The sequence below is a fragment of the Actinia tenebrosa genome, unplaced genomic scaffold (genome assembly GCF_029948245.1).
Source record: "Actinia tenebrosa isolate PJP-AT-01 unplaced genomic scaffold, QUT_ActTen_1.0 PGA_scaffold8__29_contigs__length_14323225, whole genome shotgun sequence".
NCBI classification, from domain to species: Eukaryota; Metazoa; Cnidaria; class Anthozoa; order Actiniaria; family Actiniidae; genus Actinia; species Actinia tenebrosa.
This window is the reverse complement of record NW_028292585.1, coordinates 8,924,097-8,948,463: the sequence shown is the minus strand read 5'-3', so window position 1 is coordinate 8,948,463 and position 24,367 is coordinate 8,924,097. Positions and strand designations below refer to the sequence as shown.

General features: G+C 36.2%; 2 protein-coding genes across 2 annotated transcripts; both read left to right on the top strand.

Annotated features, from left to right (window-relative positions):
* The first annotated feature begins 1,664 nt into the window (after nt 1-1,664).
* On the top strand, nt 1,665-24,293 carry LOC116296084 (uncharacterized). The gene is made up of 14 exons (XM_089040978.1): nt 1,665-1,769; nt 7,145-7,410; nt 8,024-8,129; nt 8,857-8,970; nt 9,052-9,159; nt 17,750-17,869; nt 17,945-18,058; nt 18,134-18,247; nt 19,809-19,922; nt 19,998-20,111; nt 20,186-20,299; nt 20,374-20,487; nt 20,562-20,669; nt 22,772-24,293. Exons 1-14 carry the CDS (start codon nt 1,697-1,699, stop codon nt 23,233-23,235), a joined length of 2,043 nt encoding a protein of 680 aa, XP_088897104.1. The 5' UTR covers nt 1,665-1,696; the 3' UTR covers nt 23,236-24,293.
* Nucleotides 14,013-17,713, top strand: LOC148905113 (uncharacterized). The gene is made up of 3 exons (XM_089040977.1): nt 14,013-14,364; nt 16,684-16,949; nt 17,537-17,713. The coding sequence occupies exons 1-3, from the start codon at nt 14,277-14,279 to the stop codon at nt 17,696-17,698; spliced, it is 516 nt and encodes a 171-aa protein (XP_088897103.1). The 5' UTR covers nt 14,013-14,276; the 3' UTR covers nt 17,699-17,713.
* Nucleotides 24,294-24,367: the final 74 nt, after the last annotated feature.

The window sequence follows — 24,367 nt, the reverse complement described above, 5'->3', positions numbered from 1 at the left end:
TGAAGTCATCCTCATAGTATTCGAGTGGTCTTTATATAAAGATCGCATGTGTCTTTATATAAAGACACATGTGTCTTTATATAAAATCACTTGAATACTAATGAAGAGGACTTTATCGGGTATAAAGGTTCATGCACGTGACGTGTATGGTGGCTCCAATTGGACAATAAGCTTATGAATTATTAATGAGTGCTTTATCTTTAGTTTAAGCTATGTTTAGTTCTATGATTTTCACTCGTATTACTCTTAAATAAGATATCACACTTAGGAATTTACTATTTCCTTTAGCCAATCAAGGCACAGCGATAAAAACATATTGATTGTAGAATGACACATTTCATGAAGTTATTATAAATAGAGCTCATGTAATTAGTTTTAGTCAGAAGAGTAGAGATAGAGTATAGAAGAAGAGTAGAGATATAGTATAGAAGAGTAGAGATAGAGTATAGAAGAAGAGAAAGTAGAATAAAGATCCCGTAGCTCGTACCGAGAGCGGTCCATCCCATATTATTGGTGGAGACCCGTGGTTTATACGATCTCCAGTCCCATAACACTCAGCAATGGAAAAGAACTAAACGAAAGTATTGAAAACCCACCCCCAAACGCCTGCTTAGCAGGTTAGTGCCGGATTTATTATATTTACTTGCGTAAAAATACTAAAGCTCTTTATGTGGATATCCTATTCTATATGATGCTTAAAAGTTATATTATACTCCTTTCAAAACTATCTAGGAATGTGGTTGAATTTAACGGGAAAATACAAAAGAAATACCTCAGATTCTATTTCAAAGTAAAAAAGTACTTTCCCTTAATTTTTAGATATATAATGAGTCCTTTAATGCTAAACATGTTTCGGCAGTCCAGCTGCCATCATCAGTAGTAGATAATATAGATCACAAAGCTAACTACTGCTATGTACTACTGATGATGGCAGCTGGACTGCCGAAACATGTTTAGCATTAAAGAACTCATTATATATCTAAAAATTATTGCTCAGTTTCTGCTCTCAAGACCATTTAGAAATACTTTCCCTTAGTTAGCCTAAAATGGATTAAGTATTTCTCCGTTTCTTGGGAAGGGAATGAAAACACGTATAAATTATTCCTTGTTTACACCGCTCACGATAACCTGCCATTTGTATTTTCATTCAGTATCGACCCTTATTATGTATAATTGAATTATTAACTGAAGAGCCTGATACCTTTTGTAGTCACTCGTTCCCCAAAACAAGTGATAATAGACCTAATCGGCTAACGTGTTGCTATGTACGTTACCACCCAATTCAAACCACATGGGACTAAGTTTCATTGTTCGTTATATTTTGGTTTCACAGTTGAATTCGTAGAGACAAACGCTTCTATTCCCAGAAGGTTTGAATTGGGTGGCAACGTACATAGCAACACGTTAGCCGATTAGGCCTATCTCTATGTATCACTCACTACTCAGGTTTTCTTCATCTTTTTATGCGATATTTTTAGAGACAATTTTTATTTTATTTTGGTTACCACATAACAAAAATTATGCCCCCACATGGTGTACTCATTTCTGGAGTTATGGCTCACAGCTTGACTTATCTCCTAAAGGGCAAAAATATTCAGGTGATTATTGATACCCGTGGTTAATACAAAGGATAATCAATCTTCGCATACATCTTGAGATGCTTTTGGCGGTCCTCACAACCTGCGCTCCTGACACCATGTCTTGGTGGAAGAGATATTCGTGGGTTTTCTGGTTGTTTTATCAAGTTCTTCATTCAACATCATTGTTGGGTAAGTATTTGATTTGATTTGATTTGTTTTGATTTCGAAAAGTACTTATATCACGAAAAACATATTAAAAAAAATTTTTTTTGTGTGTGAAATACGTACATTTCGAAGTGGTAAACTAGATAGGCGGTTTTTAGCTTTACGTTTTTCAATAGTTCTAGCCCTGTTTTCTAGTTTCACTTATTTTCATCATTTATTTGTTTTCGTGTTTATTTTGAACTAATTTCTTAGCTGAAAACCCAATTCTCTATTTTTTCTGAAAGTCTTGAGATTCAGGATCTAGAATTCAAAAAGGTAGGAAACTGTTTCGATAAACAATAAGGTTCGTTCCATTATTAGCCATAGAAGTACGTCAATAATACCAAGACAGTTAGCCCAAGCTAGGTTACTGTGGTGTCATATCATAAGAAAATGTATTGCAATGCTCAAAAAACTTCAATTAAATCGTCAAAATGTGAAATAAAGTAAAGAAATGTTAGCTGACCTTTGAAAAGTAGTACCTCTTTCGCCCCTTGTTAGAATTTGGATTAAGGTGGAATCAAACTAATTCAGAGCGAATGTTGGACAATTCTATTCTCGCTCGCTTCGCAAAACTAGTGCGTCAATTTAACTGAATTTTTTTATATAATGTGCTTGGATTATCCTAGATTCTAACAGTGTATTTTATTTTAAGATTTTTTAAATGTTTAGACTATTACGGCCGAAAATCAAACAGTTCTATTTTTAGTTTTTGACTTTTTTCTCCTCATCCTCAAGTTATACGATTTTTCTGAAATTTTCAGAATCTTATCGTCTAGTAGTATTGCAGCCTGTGTATAAATTTGGATGGAAAGTCTTGGGCAGTAAAAAAGTTATGACGCCGCTTGAAAATTCGACCCAAAATTTGAATACGAATAAGGTGTTTGTTTCTTGAAGTTTTTAAAATAAAATTGAAGACTAGTATCTCGACGTTTCGACGCCCTCATGGAAAGATGCAAAACCAAGTTCGATTGTCTAGTTAATGAAAAGCTCTTCATAAAAGAAATTAGACCTTCTTTAAGTGTCCAATCAGACACGAGGACTCCCATGAGGATTTACGAGAAATTATTATACGCGTACGTCTAGTATACTAGTCTTCAATTTTATTTTAAAAACTCCAAAATTTTAAGCATATAAAACATCCAGCTGTGAAACATTACCATTGAATAGATTGCCTTGAAGTTTTCACATACCTATTTCCAAGTATTGCGGATGAGCCTTAGGAAACATCAGCATCAAATCTTAAAAACTTATTGTATAATTTTTTTAAATCAAAATTTTGGGTTTTGCTAAAAATCACATATTCGCCATTTAATTTCTTGAAAACGCGACTGCTCCAAGAACTTCAAACTTCCTCACATCAATAGACCAGATAAGAGCTTTATCCAGACGCTAGTGAAATTTCTATAGCTCGTCCTATCCAAATTTTGGAATAACCATTTTTGTGAGGTGTAGTTACGACTGAATATTTCTTTTACATTTTGAGAGCGTAAATAGCCATATTTAACCATTTATAAAAGACAAATTTCCGACCCGCGACAAAAATGACGGAACTTCGAAACGTCCCGCGATAAATATTACCATATTTTACCAAGTCAAATATTAACAAATGGATAGAAGAAAATACAAAGCAGATTGAAGAAGACTATATTAAAGCTACTACAAAGGAAGGCGGATTTTGCTATTTAAAGTGCTTGAATCCGTAACTACCTTATTATAGGAAATTCACGCTTGGACATATTAACATAATTTGAATTCACGCGACTTAAATTAACGCGATCCAGAGTTGGAAGTGCTCTCAAATGAAGGAAATTAACGCGAGAAGGGGCTAACGATTTTTAAAGGAAGGAAATTAACGCGATCGAGCCCAACAACAAATCAAGACAAAACTTTATTAACAGCTGCAAAGTCAGTCTTTGACGTGGCATAGCATACGGCTAACGTGATAAGGTATAACCTAAAGTCAGTAAATATCCTCTAAACGTAGGGTTCAAGTAAATGAATGGCAGCACAATGATCATGAGATAGACCCGGAGGATGCGTTGTAATTTGCGGGTCGTTTGACATTATTTAATCAGATTGTTGAGTTTTGGATAAAAATTAGAAATAGCGTCATTTAAATTAACATCCAACTTTATTATTTAAGTTTTAATTAACGTTAAAGGAAATTATCGCGACCTAAATTAACGCGAATGTTTGACATTCGTGTTGAATAGGTGAAGCGTTAATTTCCTGTAATAAGGTAAGCCTTCCTTTTGGTCCATTTTCCAACTGCTATGGCGTAATATTATAATTTATATCAACCAGAACAAAAATCCCAAAGTAATAAATCGGTTGCTATGTGACGTCACAAATGGAAACAACACTGTCCTGAAATACGAGGCTGGAAACAATAGGTTCATTCCAACATTTGCCATAGAAGTATATTAAATTCGGGACTCCCATAGCCTCCTGCGCAGCCGCTGTGAGGCGCTTTCGGTTCCCGTCTTTCCCTCAATCTTGTTTTCTATTAGCCAATCAAACTGCTCGGTGATATGTAAACACGATATTCTTCTTGTTTGGGGTTCCCATTAGGCATTCCATTGTATCTGGAGCAGCCGTTGCTGTTAGTGCTGGCAAGTTAACCAAAGAAATTAGTGATCGAAGCTTGGTAAACGAAAGTAGACTTCTCGGAACGAATAGTGTGTTTATTATTCATAAAAGTACCCTAAAAAGTACAAATACAATAACATTAATTCTACAAGACTGATTGCCCGTAACGAGCCGAGGAATTGATGGTTTTCACGGCGCCCATGTTGGAGGAACTTAACAAAAGAATTGTCAATGAATTCTTTTGTTATATCCTCCAACATGGCCGCCGTGTCTTTTGTTATTTAATTCTCTTGGGAATGGTTGAAAACCATCGATAGTGAGAGAGACAGCCCGTAAGGTTTATTTACTTGAAGCTTAGAAAATTTACTCGTAAACGAACGTGACTGTCAATGACGATACTTATCGATCCCAATGTTCTGATATTTTCTTTTCGAAATTTTGGAAAAGTGGTAATAATACCATAAACATTGGAGGGGTGGTATAGTAGTCATGCTTAGGGGAGGGGTGGTAAAAAAACATGAACATGGGAGGGGTGGTATATTAGATCATGATTAGGGGATGGGATATATATTTAGGCACCGCCTAAAAGCGGATCTCAGGGAGAACAATTTGAATAAACTGAAGGTAAAAATAAGATCGGGGGGAAAATCTCAATTATTTTTTATTCGAGATGAAGATAACTTCTCCCATAATAAAAACCATGCAGTGAAATCGAATCGAAATACACTACATTGTTGTTTCTTTTCTTTTTTTTTCTTTTTTCTTTTTTTTTTTTTTTGTGCGAGTATACTCTCCCATTTAGAAATGTTGTACACAACTCACCACCACCCCCAGGGGCTAGTTTTGTTCTTGGAAGATTCTTCGACAAAGTTATCTATGGCCGACATTTTTACGCTTTGAATCTTTTTTACTTACAAAAAAAAAAAACGAAAGATAACTACAGATAATCCAATACAATATCAAGTTTAGTGAAATATTTACCTCGGATGTCTTTCATTGAAATCGAAAATCTGAAGATTTAGGACAAATCAAGACCAAAAAACAGACTTGAAAACTGGTTAAGGTGAGCAGAAAATATGCTTACTTAGCTTGACAAGATCAACTGAGACAAAATAGAAAATAATGCAAAAGGCAATGCAAAATACAAAATGATGAATTTCTTGTCAGTAAATTAGCGTTTGTAAATTTTAATTTTTGGATATTTTTTAGCTTTTAGAAGTGAAAGTCTAGGTCTATACAAAAAACAATTCTCAACAACACAAATCTAAGCTCATTTTTATAATCATACTTGCTCGAACATGAGAATTGCTCGAACAGCTTAATAAACAGTTGAATATTTGGTGTAAATTTATATTTCATTCAATAATTAAATAAATTATCTGTAGAAAGTTATAAAATTATTGAATGAAAGTCTTCTTTGTTTTGCCAATGGGACACCGCGATAGGAGACAAACAAAGCTGCATTCTTCTTGAACGAAAAACATACGATAAAAACCAACGAATTGTTAAAAATTTACAAAGCTAAATAAAGGACGAATATTTGTTGTAATATGCTCTCCGTGTTATATTTCATCCAGCATTAAAATAAATTAAGCTTATCTGTAGAAATATCAAAAATTTTGAGAGAAAGTCTTTGATTTGTCGATTCGTCGACAAAAATGCTTGTCAAAAGAATATATATATATATATATATATATATATATATATATACCATTGTTTGCTAAAAAACACACACATGAATTCTTGAAGAACACTTCTTGATCCATCTTTGACTACATGAAATTTTTTTAAAAATTGTTTTTGGTCTATAACTTGTCCTAAAGCCATTTTTTTCTGTGCATTTGAGAGCCGCATTTGTGAGTAGTTTTGCTTTGACATCAAGCGGGATTCCTGTGTTGTGTACGCGGACGGACGTACGGACGTACGGACGGAAGTGACGTCAGCCAAGCCATGAAAAATCAACTCGAATGCTTTACCATTTTTTGGTGTGGTGCTCCACTAATAATATATCTCCAGCTAATTTTCTCTCTTTTGCTACCAAAACATTAATTTTTTTACTTTTCAATGCGGTAATAATACGTTTCATATAAAAAAATAAAACTCTTCATGGATAACCAAACATCGTTACGTAAAAGAAGTAAAAGCAAGCTTGTAATTTGCTCACCTTTTTTAACCAGTGTTTAAGTCTGTTTTATAGTGTTAATTTGTTCTTAGAAAGTTCGGAAATCTCCAAAATCTGGATTTTAATGAAAGATCCAAGGAAAATTTCACTAAACTTGATATTTTATTGGATTATCTGTAGTTATCTTTCGTTTTTCAAAAAAAAACAACCATGAATTCAAAATGTAAAACAGTCGGCCATACATGGAAAAATTTGTCGAAGAATTTCGCCAGCACAAAACTACCCTCTGGGGTGGCTGGTGGTGGGTTGTGTGCATGTGACAAAATTTCTAAGTTGGAGAGTAGTACTAAGGTCGAAAACAAAGATTTGTGCGAGAAACAATGTAGTGCATTTCGATTTCATTTTTTCACTTCATGCTTTTTGCTATGGGGGACATTATCTTCATCTCGAAGAACAAGAAAAAAGTGAAGATTTTTTGCCCGATTTTATTTTCATCTTTCAGTTTTATCTAAATTGGGCTCTCTATTCTTATTGGGGAGCTCCGCTTCAAGTGAATTCGGGAGAGGTCTATCCCATGGATGGCTTAATGTAATTTGGAGGGTTTTTTTTTGCGTTTATTGCTGTTTTTAATGTATTCATCTTTTAGTCAATGCAGATGCTTGTGGAAAAGATATGGTTTTTAAAGAGACTCTTGAAGGTAAGACGCTGGCCAATCACGTCTTTAAAACCGTACGAGCTACGAACGATGCGCACTGCGAATCCCAGTGTTTCTTGGATGATCGCTGTATATCCTACAGCTTTGGTACAAGTGCGAGTGGAGAGAAACACATGTGTGAGCTGAGTGACTCGGATCACTTTATGCATCCAGAAGATCTAGTGCACAGACCTGGTGTCATCTACAGAAGTGCTCAGGTGAGCCGGGGTTTTGTTTGCCAGTTTAATTCCTATCCAATACACTTCAAACGTTACAATTTCTTTGAAAACCAGCGCAAACAATCAGTCTCACGCCGGTAAAAGAAGTTGAAAGTTCACTTCCTCTTAACATTAGAATATTAAGTTAGCTTATTTAATAAGATGTGACAGCTCTGACCTAAATTTGCGACCCCCATATTTTATTTGCACACTTATTTCAATTATATCATGTTGAAGTTTCTTCATGCAAAATTAAAAACCTCTGACCAGAGAATCTTTCTGAAACATGTTTTTGTTTTCTTGAAATTTAATTCACCTCACCAATTAATTCCAACATTGAATAGCTTTCGTGAAATTGAACCGTGAAGGTATATTAGCTTTCTGAGGTTGAGAAAAAAACTGGGCCGACTTGGCATTGCGGTACATTGTGAGGCTGTTTTAGGAGACGTATTTTCAAGATGGCGTCTATTGCGCCCCCTAAAACATAACCACAATGTACCGTAATGCCAACTCGATCCAGTTTCTTCCTCAACCTCCAAACGACTAATAGAAATGACGTCTCATTACAGCCAAGAATTTTCTTCATTGTAGTAAATTTCTTTTCATGATTTAGAACACCTGCGACTGTCCTAAAAACTCGACATGCAGATATAACTTTGCTGACAATACGCATCGCTGTGAATGTCTACCTGGATTTACTGGGGATCGATGCCAAACGAGTAAGTAAACTGTCTCCATATTGCACCATCGGATAAAATAGATGATATATTGTACGGTCCACAATGTATGGAATGTGGGAGCCAATGACTTGCTTGCCTTTGCGCATACCAGGGCGCCCTCCCTCCTCCCGCCCTGCGCATACGTTCATCGCCTGCACTCGTCGGGACATCACTGACATCACTAATATAACTTTCTCAGTCTCATTCAATAACTGTTTAATCTGGCAGTGCAATTACAGTATTAACTCATAAGTACCCATGAACTGCGATGAATGAGCTTCTTATGAAGGATGTGATCTGCAGTTTACTTTTAAAATTTTATGTGAGCGGCCAACTGCAAAAAAGTAATAGCAGCCCTCAGGAAAAACGTTTTTGAGAAGTAGTTTTAGGTTAAAGGACTCGTACAGGTCACAGTGTTTTTACTGCCTTGTGCGGCGCGTTCAAATAAAATCTCAAAAAGTCAGTTGCCATGCAGTCGCTACCAAAAAAATTTGTGCATGATAGTCTGTCTAAATTTCTAATGATATGCAGAAAAGTACTAAACCTTTGAATGACGCAATGAAACATGAATGGTTTATAAGCGCATTGATTTTTATTATTTGTTATTTATTTTTTTAATATCGAATGCACGGCTTAATTTTCAGCATATGATTAGTACAATTTTGCAAAGGGCCTATCAGCGTCTGTTTAATTTTCGGGCTTCATTTCCTTATATTTTTTACATCAGATATCGATGATTGTGCGTCTAATCCTTGTCAAAATGGAGCATCATGTCAAGACCGAGTCAACTCATACAATTGTACATGTGCTACAGGATTTTCTGGGATAAACTGTCAGACAGGTGAATTCGAATCAATATTTGAAGATATTCGCGAAAGAAAGTACAAATTTATCAATAACAAAACATTTATTTCAAAACCAGATGTCGATGAGTGTACTTCTAATCCTTGTCAAAATGGAGCATCATGTCAAGACCGAGTCAACTCATACAACTGTACATGTCCTGCAGGATTTACTGGGGCCGACTGTGGTGAGAATTGTTCAATTATTCAAAATATTTCTTTGGTAAATTTTGGCGTAAATTATTTTGTCAGTAAGAATTTGTTTTTGTTTTCCTTTTTGTTTTGATATTATGTTTTGACATATGTTCTAATGTTTTTATACATATTTTACATGGTAGATATTGATATTTTTTAGTTTTAATTGTTAGGAGGACTACGAGTTTATTAGTACCTTAGGACTGTTTAGTATTACCCTCAATAAATAAAGGCTTTATTGTTGTTATTATTATAAGAAATAACATGGCACTGAGGGATATTAGGGATTAAATGTCCCCGAAGCCGAGGGAGGTTTACTGGAAGTCTCGGGACTTTTACTAAACCTCCGGAGGCTGAGGAGGCATTTAATCCCTAATATCCCGAAGATGCCATGGTATTACTTTGTAATACCATGATTTCCGAGGAAGTAAAAGAACGTAGAATGACTTGAAAACTAATTTAGAGTGGTTTTCATAAACCCGTGAAACAAAGTGTAACTAATAAAGTGTAATAGTCAAATTACAAATGTACTGCTTGTCTTTTTTCAATAGTTAGTATTATTTTAATAATCTGGCCCGCCTAGACTAGCATAGCTAAATGCGGGTCAAGATTTATGCATGTAATTTATGTTATTTAAAAATTGTAATAAAATGTATGTATGTATGTCTCAGCATGTGAAGAGTATGAAGAGAAGACAGAGAAATTGAGCACGGGAGTTAATTTGGGAGGAGTTTTGCAAGGAGCAACTTTAAACAATGTCACAATCACTATCAAGGTTAATACGCATGCGCAATAAAAAAAAAAGTCTGTTTAACACTAAATAAGACAGAAGTATATATTACAATCATTTCTTCTGTGTGAATTATTAGTAAATAAATAAACGCAAAAACCAAAAATTGATCTAGTGTGTATGTTTAATCAAGCGCATATAGCAATTCCTCTATCCCACACTGAATAGTTACCTCACCAGGATGAGATACTATCTAATTAGCACTGTATATGATTTGGAACCGGGTCTTTTAGACTCGGTGCCCGATGCTTGCGAGCCGGTCGGTCTACCTCGACCGACCAAGAGTCCCGATGATTGTGATATGAGGGACAAGGTCATGAATAACATGAGGGAGTATTAGTTCTAATACTCCCTCATTAATTATGGATGAGGGAGTATTAGTTCTAATACGTCCTCATCCATAATTAATGAGGGAGTATTAGAACTAATTTTCCCTCATGTTATTCATAAAGGAGGGATGTTAGTCATTAAACGTCCCTCCAAAAACAATAGATCCCGAGGTGATCATGGTATTATTTCTCATATATGATAGTTTCCATGAGGGAAATTTAGACTGATCGTACCAAACGTTTATGTTCATGAGGGATATACTCCTAATAAGATGTAATAATCATTGCATTGTAGAATGGCTCAAAGTCGGTACTACAGTGTGTATTGGAGCAAAAGATGATAAGTTTGGAAGGTTTACTATTCCAGTTGCCTGCCATGTCTTAAACTTCAAACTTGTTTATGTGTCTGGAGGTGGAATATCGTGGAAAACTGGAGAAACCAAAGCCTATTGGGGAACTACTAATAAAAACAACAACAAACATCTTAATTTACACATCACGGATGATAGTAACAATAGAATCAGTCCACCGAGTGACTTTCCACTGCTTGATATTGATCTCAATTTCATGATGTATGAGTTGCCAGGTGTGACCAACATGGACCGAGAACTTACATTCCCTGAGTTGTCACCTCCCCTAGCAGTGACAGCAGGCAAGAAGTTCAGGATATGGGTGGATCAAGATCTGACAAACATCTTAGATGGTAACAACGATGGACAAACGTGTGCCGATGTCTTGATTAAGAAGCAGAATGTGTAATACTCATTCATGGCGGCGGAACGACTCAACCGGCTGGTGGAGAGGACATAAAAAACTTCAAATGAAATATTGTGTTTGTGTTTACTAGTCTATCACTAATAGCCACTAGAAGCAAAGCCAATCAGAGGGCAGGATTTGTGATAGGCTATTAGAAGGTTTAGACTAAAACAATTAGAGCTCTCCGTCCTCATGGTCTACAAGTCAATAGCCCATTCGGCCTTAGACCTCATATGCTATTGACGCGTAGACCATTTAGCTTCGGGTTCAAATGTTAATTAAAATAGACGTCGTCTTTAGCTTGGGCGATTGTTTTGTCCATTTTAGACCACGTGACATCCCTTTGCAAATAGGGTTCTTTTTTCATTTGCATCCAAATAAAGAAATGTCTACTCAAGAGAATGACACTTGGTCTGAAATGGGCTAAACATTACACCCAAGCTATGAGGTCTATTGACTATCAGTTTACTGCACAATATCGAACACACACAAAATGAAAGCAGATTATTTACTCGACTGTAAGTTCAGTCTATGCCAAGTGTTTTGAAGACTGCTTCTTTTAATTGTGGGAAAATTTTGACCTGGAATTTGAAGAATTTAATTTCCAAGTTATAACCTACTAATCAACAGCCAGAATTCAGATGTAGACCAGGAGCAACTGAACGAAATCGAAAACACAAAGCGCTTTACAGAATGGGGACTGAAAAAGTTTGAATGGCGCGTGAAGCAAATAATAAATAGAGTTTTTTATAAACGGACGTATTTTCTTCCCGCAAACTGCAGATATGACAATATTTTTGTCGTTTCCTCGCATTTCTCTTGTGACCTTTCGCAAACATTCTCACCAAAGACAAGCATGTCTTTTCGGCGACATTTTCGTAGTCTGTAGTAAAGGCTACCGCTACCTACTAGCTGCTGCGTCCTTTACTGATTCTTATAAGGTAGTTCCTAAATACAAGTGAATCGTTCTGCACAAAACCGGGCCAGGTTTGCCAAAATGGGCCAAAAACTCTAGTCGCTAAGAAGGCTTTTGTCAATTTTATGTGGCCGGTTTTTATTAACTGGACTTTTTTTACGTCTAAGCGCACCTGCACATATATTGTAAGAAAATTGTTATACTTTTCCCTTGGACAAGAGCTTAGCAGATAAGAAATTCACTGGAAAAGTACCACCAGCAAAGGTTGAAAAAAGATTTCAGCACATAAAAAGCACGACTGAATAGAAACGAAAAAGATCAAGGTTACTTCTTATCCTTCGATTGTAGGCTGTGTAAAACAATAAGGCTAATAAACGTACGTTCTATTCGTCATCTTCTTCACTATTTGATTCCATAGGAGTAGAATCCCCTTCACCACTACTTTGTTTCTCGTCTTCATTGTCGTCGTGGCTTTCTTCTTCATCATCGTCTTCGTTATCCTCGTCATCTCTTTCCTGATCGTCTTCTCCCTCTTCTTCTTCTCCCTCATCTTCTTCCTTTTCTTCTGTTTCCTCGTCTTCTTTTTCTTCGTCTTCCTTACTTGCCTGTTCATTTTCCGAAGAGGTCTATTGGGTACATTTGCCTCTAATTTTTCAAAGTTGGTCCCAGACCCCCAAATGTTACTCCTAAATACCCCCATTTCGAGTTCGCCTCTGCTCAGTCTTAGCCTCGATTTTTCTTTTCTTTTATTAATTTACATTATATAGTAAGGAATGTACGTACTATGGAAAAATACAAGTTGATTAAGATTCCACGGGTTTTAGTTGAATAGCTGAATATTTTAACGCACAACTGAGGTAATGTCTCTTGGCAAATGGCTGGAACAGTGTTGTTTCCATTCGTGGAACCCACCAAAGAAGACAAAGAGGCAATTATATTATGGCACTGGACCTCGATTCAGAGAACACCATAGACAAATAAAATACCCCCAAAAGAAAAGTAGAGAACAGTGTACAAAGGTGCAGACACAGGATGCCTGGTGTCACGTGACTTCTGTAGTAAGTGTCACAACCACTCCACACTAGTAAATATTCCCCGATATTCACTCTTTTGCGTTCGGCGAATAACTGTTTCAGTATTTTTGACACAAGTGAATTTAATAAATAACTGAGAGAAAGGTTCTCCCCCCTTCAAATTCTATTTATCTCTACAAGCGAGACAAATCGACAAACGAGCGTGCGCATGCGTGAGTTATATTCAACTCTAGGTGACTATAGCAGAATAAGACGTAAATTATGACCAATGAGCGCGTCTGATTTATTATATTCACTGGAGGAAAAAATATTAAAAGCTTATTAATCTGCCACTCTGCAAAGTATAAATATACTTATACTTCTTTTACATAACGATCTTTTGGTCAATGGGGCTTGGACAGACGGATTGAGTGTTTGTTTCATTCCGGTGCAGATGTACGTACATATAACTGAAATTAAATTAAATTATTATGCAAATGGGTCTGTCACGATCCACAAATCAGGAGAGTTTTCGCGTTCAAGACTGATATATTATCTAACCTTACTTGATGGTATAGAACTTTATAAGTTGTAAATTTAGAAGTTTTATTATTTGAAAAATTTTGTCTTCTACATTAAAAGGCTTTTCAAGTAATTTTCTAGAAGGTTTTGATTCAATGAATTTAGAGTACATGGCGCCCTTTTAATTTGGTGCAGCTGTTTCTTTCCCAGACTAATTGTCTCAATTAGTAAGGATTAGATCCTCAAAATTTCAAGTATGATTGACAAAAAGAACTACTCCAATTGGTTGTAGATGAAAAAAAGTTGAGTTTATTTATCACACCATTAGCAATCGCTAAGCATATAAGTTATTACCAATCAAAAAGGAAAATTAAAGACAAATAGTCATTCAATGTTTTAAAAACCTAAAAGAAACTTCCATGGAAATAACCATGTTATGACGATCTACAAAGTTTTATCACGAAGAGTCGTTTTCCATTTTTCCTTCATTCGTTTGAGAGCATCTACTCGGAGGCGTATTTAATGCCAACGTTTCAATGAAATAGGAGTTTTTACTAAAAGTTTTTAAATTTGAAAAAAAAGCAAAAAACGTATAGGCATAGACCGATTTTCCGGTTTTCTTTAAATGACTCTGAAGTGACTGATATCTTAAGACTCGATATTCTAAAAATTATACGAAAAGACACGAAAGATACTTCAGGACTTATTGCCAAGCAACGGAGTAGGAAATTTTCAAATTTCTGCAATTTTCTAATCTGGTTTAATCGTCATTTTTGTCCCGTAAATGGAACGGACAAAGAATTCTTTGGAGCTTCAGTGTCGAACTTATTTCTTCATTTACTTTCTTGGTGGATTTATCATCTTTACGATGGGTAGGTATAAAATCTTCATTTCTTACTTAGTCTATACGATGTAAAAAATATATATATGCAAAGATTACTGGACCCTTTAAAAAAAGCCGGCATCAGTGATTATTCTGGCCTTTTCTTCTCTTAACAAATTATTAATTGTTTACCAATAGGGCTAGCAGATTTTTTTCTTAATCAGGGGCATGAGTATTGCGACACTGAGCAATCAAAGTGTCATATTACCAAAGAAACTAATCGACAAAAAAATCGTTATTTGAGAAAGTATCTCAATACTAGGCCCCGTCCACACTATGCCGGATAAATTTGAATCCGCAACTTTATTTATCCGGTTAGTCTTTCCTTCCACACCAGTCCGGACGAATCAATTCTTCACTGCGAAAACGGATCTTTTCGAATACGGTCTCCAGAGTGGAACAATTTGAAAATGCCGGCTAGCCGTATTAGAGTGGACGGAGAATATTTCGTATCCGGAACTTTTCGAATACGATGACGTCATGATTGTCATGGGAACATGGCGGGAAGGCTAACAATTCACCGCGGGCTCAATTTCAGCTTCGATGCATCTCCTCAGATGTGCAATGAAGCGTTTTCGGTTTCGGTGTGAAAGTTTCGGATTCAAATTTTATCCGGCATAGTGTGGACGGGGCCCTAGTCTGACAAATTTGCAGATCATGTTTCAAGGAAAAGAATTACAAGCTAATTAAGCTTAATAATAATAATAATAATAATAATAATAATAATAATAATAATAATAATAACAATAACAAATAACAATAACAATCATAATCATAATCACAATCATAATCATAATACTGATGATAATAATAAGAATGATAATAATAATAATAATAATAATAATAATATTAAGAAGAAGAAGAAGAATGCATTGTTGAGTAAAATAAGAAAACAAAGAAAATATAAAAAAACATTATATTAAAAATAATAATAATGAGTTATAACGGCATTTTTTCTTAGTTGCAATAGTAAACCAACTTCCTGAGGTAGTTTGCAATCAGAAGACGCGGTTTTTGATTGCAGATGTATGCATAATGATAGATATTGTTAATAATATTAGCTGATAATATAATGATAATAATATAGGATAATATATTATGAGAAAAATATATAACAAGATATAGATATATAATAACAAATATATGACTAATAAAGTTCTGTAAGCTATGATTAAATATATATCAATTACTAAGAAAAAGGTGCGTTTTCAAAGATTAATAATCAGATGATAATTGAAGTGAGTGGAGTGCAATTTGGTCCAAAATTGCACGACACGAAGTTCAATTACCACTTAATCATATCCTTTTTGTAATCATACACAATAAAAGACACAATAAAGAGTGTAGAATAATCAATTTAATGTAGAAGAAGAAGCAAATCAATCAGGTTTTTCCTCAGTGGTATAAAATAAACGATTTATCAGCAAATCATTAAATATTCTTAAATAATGCTAATTTGCAAATTTGCACTTAGCAAACGCGTTGAAAAAGCTTGTTTCATTCTCTTCTCTGATTGGCTGAATATAAAAATTCTGTTCTGTGATTGGTTCTTTCAAAAAGATGCGATTAAGAGCTCAAATAGGAAGCGATTAAGAGCTTTCAAGGATGCGATTTATGATGGTAATTGAACTGAGTGGAGTGCAATTTGGGCCAAAAGCATACGAGTGATTATACAAAATTGCACAACCGCGTAGCGGGAGTGCAATTTGTTAATCACAAGTATGATTCTGGTCCAAAATTGCACGAAACGAAGTTTAATTACCACTTAATCATATTTTGATCATACACAAGAAAAAGACACAATAAAGAGTGTATTAATGTAGAGGAAGAAGTAAATCAATCCGGTTTTTCCTGGTATAAAATTAACGATTTATCAGCAAATCATTAAATATTCATAAATAATTCTAATCATTCTCCTCTCTGATTGGCTGAATATAATAATTCCGTTCTGTGATTGGTTCTTTCAAAAGGATGCGATAAAGAGCTCAAAAGGATGCGATTAAGAGCTCCTAAGGATGCGATTTGGTAATTAATCACACTCCTTTGAGCCAATCAGATTGCAGGATTTGGTAGTGATTACAAAAAGAATATGATTAGGGAATTAATCGCACTCTTTTGAACCAATCAGATTGCAGGATTTGGTAGTGATTACAAAATGGATATGATTGATTCTAAAATATGTGGTCAGTCGTAATTGAATCAGTACTACTTGTAAGACAATTATTTACCATTCAATCAATCCCCGTCAACGCCTATGAACATTTATTATAACTCATGAATGGTTTTCTTACTTGAATGTATTCTCAAGTCTCAGACACCAAGGGGTGCAAAGTTATGGTATTCAAGGTTGATATCCAAGACAAAGCATTGGAAAACCATGTCTTTAAAACTGAAATGGCCTGCGACGATTTTCAGTGTAGAGTATTTTGCTTCTTGGACGATCACTGCATTTCATACAATTTTGGTATGAGTAGAAATAACGAGACACGTATGTGTGAACTGAATGACTCGGACCACGTAATGTACCCTGAAGATCTAGTGGACAGACTTAACACAACTTACAAAAGTGCACAGGTAATTAAAAATATCCTAATATAATAAGAATAGGATTATATGTTTCATTTGCATCCAAACAAAGAAATGATACTCAAGGGAATGACGCGTTGTCTGAAATAAGCAAAACATTACACCGAAGGTAGAAAGGTATACTGTCACCATGGCTCGCTAGATATAGTGAAACGAAAAAACAACAAGCACAAAATCCCAAGAACCACGAGTAAGTTGTCATGTTAAGGTATTACACCAGGACACAAAATCCCGAGAAGCACGAGTAAGTTGTCAAGTTAAGGTATTGCACCAGGACACAAAATCCCAAGAACCACGAGTAAGTTGTCATGTTAATTAAGGTCGAGTAAGTTGTCATGTTAAGGTATTGCACCAGGACACAAAATCCCGAGAACCACGAGTAAGTTGTGATATTAAGGTATTGCACCAGGACACAAAATCCCAAGAACCACGAGTAAGTTGTCATGTTAAGGTATTGCACCAGGACACAAAATCCCAAGAACCACGAGTAAGTTGTCATGTTAAGGTATTGCACCAGGAATATATGGATATCGTCCACCTAGCTAAATAGGTTCTTTCATTCATTTTCTCTGCAGAATAATTGCAAATGCTCAAAGCATTCCATCTGCAGGTACAATTTTGCACAAGAAACCCACCGATGCGAATGCAAACCTGGATTCACGGGAAATTCGTGTGAAAATCGTGAGTTTTCTTCCATCAAGTTTAATATTAGGCTTAATTTTTTTTTTTCACATTAGGAATACGTCGGGTTTTTATTGCCTGCAATCGGTACTCATTTATTAGTCTTAAAACAGATATCAATGAGTGTGCTTCTAATCCTTGTCAAAATGGAGGATCATGTCAAGACCACGTCAACTCATACAACTGTACATGTGTTGCAGGATTTACGGGTACTGACTGTCAGACAGGTAAATGAAAACGGTTAATATTAAAATTAATAGATTGGTACCAAATATATTAATGACAAATATATCTTACACCAGATATCGATGAGTGTGCTTCGAATCCTTGTCAAAATGGAGGATCATGTCAAGACCGAGACGACTCATACAGATGTACATGTGCTGCAGGATTTACGGGTACTGAATGTCAGACAGGTAAATAAAAACGGTTAATATTAAAATTAATAGATTGGTACCAAATATATTAATGACAAATATATCTTTCACTAGATATCGATGAGTGTGCGTCTAATCCTTGTCAAAATGGAGGATCATGTCAAGACCAAGTCAACTCATACAACTGTATATGTGCTACAGGATATACTGGGACTGACTGTCAGACAGGTGAGAATTGGTGTTGTTAGGGAGCATTAATTTTTTAGGAGGGAGGTGGGCCGGAGGCCGGAGGAATTGCAGGTTTTAAATATTAAAAACGTGCCATCCCCCAGGGTAAGGAACTGAACTATTTTGATGATCCACCCCACTACCAAATATAAAAATGCACAGCCCCCCCCCCCCCCCAAATAATTAAACACTTACACATACACACAATAGCAACAGAACATCACACACAAACTAGATATGCTTATTTATTTTTAGTATATATTTTTTAGTATTTCAGAAACGTGATTTCCAGGAGCCAACTGTATGGCCATAACGATTGACTCTCGTTTCGCAGACCTCTTCTTCACCCTCTGTTTCATCTTCGCCCGGGGGGCGGGTAGTACTCTTGCCCGTTTAGCTTTTAAAATCGCTGAAATTCATACTCTGTTCCAGAGCAAGATCGCTGGAAATCAAACCCTGTTCCGGTATTGCGAAAATGGATACCCTGTTCCAGAGAGGAGAGAGCGTGATTTCATATACCCTGTCCCAGAGCGAGCGCGATTTTATATACCCTGTTCCAGAGTAGAATCGCGGAAAACCATACCCCTGTTTGGCGGTTCTTACCCTTATAGCGAATCTAGGGGAGTACCCCCCCCGGGCATCTTCGGTCCCAAATTCAAGCAATGCATCATCTTCATTGTCATCGGTGTCACTTCCACTTGATTCTGTGGTACGGTTCAGAATCTGATTTGGATCCATCAGATATTTCCCTAGTATTTGGTATATCCTCTCACATATTTGCTGCCCAATATGAGCAGAAACAAGCTCAACTTTTTGTTTCCTAACATCTTTTTGTACAATTCATGGTGATGCAGATACTTGTCAAGTTCAGAAACTCTCAACTTCTTCAGGATTCCTGTCTGGCACATTTCTTGCCAATTGTAATGTTGATATTCTCTGAATTGTCCTCTAACTTTGCTTTTTCCTTTTCCTGTTTTCTTATTACTTCTCTGAGTTCGATGCTTCTTAAGTGCTCAATATATTCTTGGACAAAGTCGATGCCAACAATATATTTGTTTGAAAATTCTTCCAGTGTTTTTGTGTCATTGCAAATCCATGCTTTGTATGAAGCATTTCCGTAGCTGTGCTAGTGGCAGTAAGTCGTCTGGCATTCTCGAACTACCATCATCATTCATTGCTGGTGTTCGAGATGCAGGAAGATAATGATACGAAGGCAGTTGTTTGCTGTCAGGATATGGTCGTGGTGTGCGCTTTGGCAGAACTGGATCTGGACTAACTGATTTATTAGCTGTACAGGAATCACAGTTCCAATCCTTCAAACAGTCACTTTTTAAAAACCCTATGTAAAGCTCTCCTTTGTGGTAGTGTCTTATTCATGACCCCCCTGGTTTAACTTTCAGAAAAATGTGACCCACCCCTTTTCATCATCTAGTAATTTTTTTACCCCTCCCCCTCAATTCCTCCGGCCCACCCCCCGCTCCTAAAAAATGAATGCTCCCTTACTGAAGTTTAAATAGGTTGGTACAATTATATAAATGACAAACCTTTTTTTCAAAATCAGATATCGATGAGTGTGCTTCTAATCCTTGTCAAAATGGAGGATCATGTCAAGACCGAGACAACTCATACAGATGTACATGTCCTGCAGGATTTACGGGTGCTTACTGTCAGACAGGTAAATGAAAACGGTTAAAATTAAGATCAATAGATTGGTACCAAATATATTAATGACAAATATATCTTTCACCAGATATCGATGATTGTGCTTCGAATCCTTGTCAAAATGGAGGATCATGTCAAGACCACGTCAACTCATACAACTGTACATGTGATGCAGGATTTACTGGGGTCAACTGTCAGACAGGTAACTGAGAACGGTTAATATTAAAATTAATAGATTGGTACAAATATATTAATGACAAATATATCTTTCACCAGATATCGATGATTGTGCTTCTAATCATTGTCAAAATGGAGGATCATGTCAAGACCGAGTCAACTCATACAACTGTACATGTGCTGCAGGATTTACTGGGGCTGACTGTCAGACAGGTAACTGAGAACGGTTAATATTAAAATTAATAGATTGGTACAAATATATTAATGACAAATATATCTTACACCAGATATCGATGATTGTGCTTCTAATCCTTGTCAAAATGGAGGATCATGTCAAGACCAAGTCAACTCATACAGCTGTACATGTGATGCAGGATTTACTGGGGTCAACTGTCAGACAGGTAACTGAGAACGGTTAATATTAAAATTAATAGATTGGTACAAATATATTAATGACAAATATATCTTTCACCAGATATCGATGAGTGTGCTTCTAATCCTTGTCAAAATGGAGGATCATGTCAATATCAAGTCAACTCATACAACTGTACATGTGATGCAGGATTTACTGGGGTCAACTGTGGTGAGAATTGTTCCATTATTTGAAATATTTCTTTGGAAACTTTTGGCGTAAATTATTTTTTCGGTAAGAAAAAATGTGGTTTTTTTGGGATGCATTAGATTAATTTATAAAATTAAAAAGAAGGTTAACAAAATATGGTTTACTTTGGTTACTCCCGCTAGAGCGGAATGAATCGCAGCCTTCTTTTAAATAGTCTTGATTCGGCCTTACCTACTAGGGAATCGTGAACATGAAATTTCTTTGTAACTTTTAGACTCAGGTCAAACGTCGAACTTCACCATGTGCCGAACTTAATTAGTTGAAATAAGTTCATGTGAATTTCGACGTTTGACCCAACTTAGTAAGTGGTTCGAACGATTGAATTTGGACCTAGACCAACAAAGATCGACTATAGATCGACTTGGGATCAAACGTGGAACCTCACATGTCACGAGCCTATCTAAATGCACATGATCATGTTAATGTATGTTTTGCACTCATTTGAATTATTCTTTGCTCCCACGGAAGTATCAAGCACAGAAAACTGTTTTTTGATCTGCTTTATAAAATAACGAGCACGCCAAAAAACGAAAAAAATATGGTATTATTCTGATGTATTTGTAAAGGATGACGCGAGCGTGTTTTGATACCCTCATCAAACACGGTTTTCGACCAATCGTAGCGCGCGTACTATCCCAACTATTTTATAATAAATTGATAAACATGGTTTGTTTAGTTTAATTTGTTTTAAGATCGAAATAAATAATTTGGACGTTTGATACCAAATACAGTTAGGGTTCAGTTCATGTAAAGTTCGACGTTTGACCTTAGCCTTACCTGTGTACAATGAGCGATTACTTATTACGGGTCACAAATCGTAAGAAATATGTTCGGACCGATGTGGCAAAGGCATGCAATGAGAGGAACAGCAGGTCGTGGGAGAACAGCCACTAAAATGCTTTGAACGCTCTGGACTCCCTACGGCATTTGCAGGCTTGAATTGTAATGACTGATACGCTAATCAGTCTCATACATTTACAGCTATTTCAAAAAAGGTTGAATACTGAATACTGCATACTGAATGGTGCATTCCAAGACCAAAGTGCATTGTGGGTCTCGTTAATCTAAAAAAAGAAGTTAATTCTCGACATTCACATCCCCATAATGCCTTGCGTTTTGGGAGGTAACCAATCAAAAAACTGTCCCAAATTGAAAGGTTTCTTAATTGAATTTATACTATACCTGCTTTTATCTGTACAATACTGATTATCAGTTTATTCCAAGTTATTTTTGCGTGTACAGATCATCAAGAGTTTTGGTCCTACAGAAAATGTATTGACTTACGAAAAAATGTTTAAAATTTACCTTAAACGTCTTCAAGCTTCTATTTTTTTCTGTTTTTTACTTCTTCATTTTATCTTTTGGATACGAAATTAATTAAAAACAAGGTATTTTCAACATTGTCTGATCAGCCTTCAGCAAAATAAGTGGGTTTTTACCCTCTGGTTACCCCCCAAAGACGCAAAGGATTATGGGGATGTGAAAGTCGAGAATAAAGCGTTTTCACGTGACGTCACAGCGGCCATTATAGGTTACCAAAACAATACATTTTCTATCCTCCGGGAATAGTCCCTTTCACAGTTCCCTGTGCCATCTTGAAAGGTAGCAGTGCCTTTGCCTTGAAGCGAGACGGACAGTGAGCTTGCAATGATAGAGACGTGAATAATTGTTCAAGGTGTTAAAAAAGGTCTCTATCATTGAAAGCTCACCGTTCGTCTCGCTTCGATGCAAAGGCACGGCTACATTTCAAGATGGCACAGGGAACTGTGAAAGGGACTATTGAATTCTATTTTTATGCAAATACTGTGCAGAAAGTTTCTATTGTTTATGGCTGCCTTCTCACGTGAGTGAATACGCTCCATATGTACAGCAATTAACTCTCTACATGTCACTATGACCCACAATGCATATTGGTCTTGGAATGCACTATTCAGTATATGCAGTATTCTTTTTTTGAAATAGCTGTATACCAGTGAAGAGGGAAATTTAGACTAATCATACCAGACGTTTATATTCATTAGGGATATGCTCATAATAAGACTGTAATAATCATTGTATTGTAGAATGGCTCAAAGTCGGTACTGAAGTGTGCATTGGTTCGAAAGACGATCAGTTTGGAAAGTTTACCATTCCAGTTGCCTGCCATGTCTTGAATTTCAAACTTGTTTATGTGTCTGGAGGTGGAATATCGTGGAGAACTGGAGAAACCAAAGCCTATTGGGGATCTACCAATATACAAAACAGTAAAGATCTTAATTTACACATTACGAATAACACCAACAATAGAATCAGTCCACCACCTGACTTCCCACTGACTAGGAGTACAAAAGGTTACATGCAATACGAGTTACCAGGTGTGACCAACATGGACCCAGAACTTATATTCCCCGAGTTGTCACCTCCCCTAGCAGTGACAGCAGGCAAGGAGTTCAGGATATGGGTGGATCAAGATCTGACAAACGAATATGAAGGAAACAACGAGGGACAAACTTGTGCTGAAGTTTGGATTAAGAAGCAGAATGTGTAATATGACTCATTTATGGCGGCGGAACGACTCAACCGGCTGGTGGAGAGGACATAAAAAAACTTCAAATGAAATATTGTGTTTGTGTTTACTAGTCTATCACTAATACACCACTAATAGCAAAGCCAATCAGAGGGCAGGATTTGTGATAGCCTATTAGTAGGTTTAGACTAAAACAATAAGAGCTCTCCGTCCTCATGGTCTACAAGTCAATAGCCCATTCGGCCTTTAGTGTTTTTAAATAATAAGACGATCAGAATATTGCGTATTTTTTTAGATTAGTTTTATAAGGTGCATTAATTTTAAAAATAGACCAAATCCAGGGCTTGTGCCGGTTGTGGGGCCTGGGTTGTGGGCGGAGAGATCTGGCGTGACTCTTGAGTCACGCCGCATTGCTTCGTGCACGACTTTGGTCACGTATCTGTGCAGGTTTTGGGTTTGGTCTATATGATATGATATACGATATAATATAACATATAGTGTTTTTCAAATGATTAGACATATAGGATAATATAATAACTCTTTCATGTTTATATTGTATTCCATGATGTTTTTAATTTGTAATGCGCATTTGATCATACTCAAATGTTAAAATGCGCAATGTAAGCAATAATATTGGGCCTCATATAGGCTATTGACTCGAAGACCATTTAGCTTCGGGTCCAATCCTTAAAATAGACGTCGTCTTTAGCATGGACAATTGGTTTGCCCATTTCAGACCACGTGTCATCTCTTTGAAAATGGGATTCTTCGTTTCATTTGCATCCCCCCCAAAAAAACCTCAATGGAATAACATGTGGTCTACAATTGGCTAAACATTACGCCCTAGCTATGCGGTCTATTGACTATCAGTTTGCTGCACAATATTGAGCACACAAAAAATTATGCATAGCAATCTCAAACGAAAGCAGATTATCTACTCGACTGTAAGTTCATTCTATGCCATGTGTTTTGAAGGCTGCTTTTTTGTTGGAATATATTAACATGCCATGTGTTTTGAAGGCTGCTTTTTTGTGGGAATACATTGACATGGAAGAATAAAATTTTCAAGCTATAACCTACTAATCAGCAGCCAGAATTCAGATGTAGACCAGGAGCAACTGAACGAAATTGAAACTGAGCTTACAGAATGGGG

Bases quoted from the DNA above. Each gene is read 5' to 3' on its own strand.
- LOC116296084 (XM_089040978.1), top strand. From the start codon at position 1,697: ATGTCTTGGTGGAAGAGATATTCGTGGGTTTTCTGGTTGTTTTATCAA. The intron at 1,770-7,144 runs GTAAGTATTTGA...TTCATCTTTTAG, and splicing joins TCATTCAACATCATTGTTGG to TCAATGCAGATGCTTGTGGA. The intron at 9,160-17,749 runs GTGAGAATTGTT...TTATTAGTCTTA, and splicing joins ATTTACTGGGGCCGACTGTG to AAACAGATATCAATGAGTGT.
- LOC148905113 (XM_089040977.1), top strand. From the start codon at position 14,277: ATGGAACGGACAAAGAATTCTTTGGAGCTTCAGTGTCGAACTTATTTC. The intron at 14,365-16,683 runs GTAGGTATAAAA...TGTATTCTCAAG, and splicing joins ATTTATCATCTTTACGATGG to TCTCAGACACCAAGGGGTGC. The intron at 16,950-17,536 runs GTAATTAAAAAT...TTTTCTCTGCAG, and splicing joins CAACTTACAAAAGTGCACAG to AATAATTGCAAATGCTCAAA.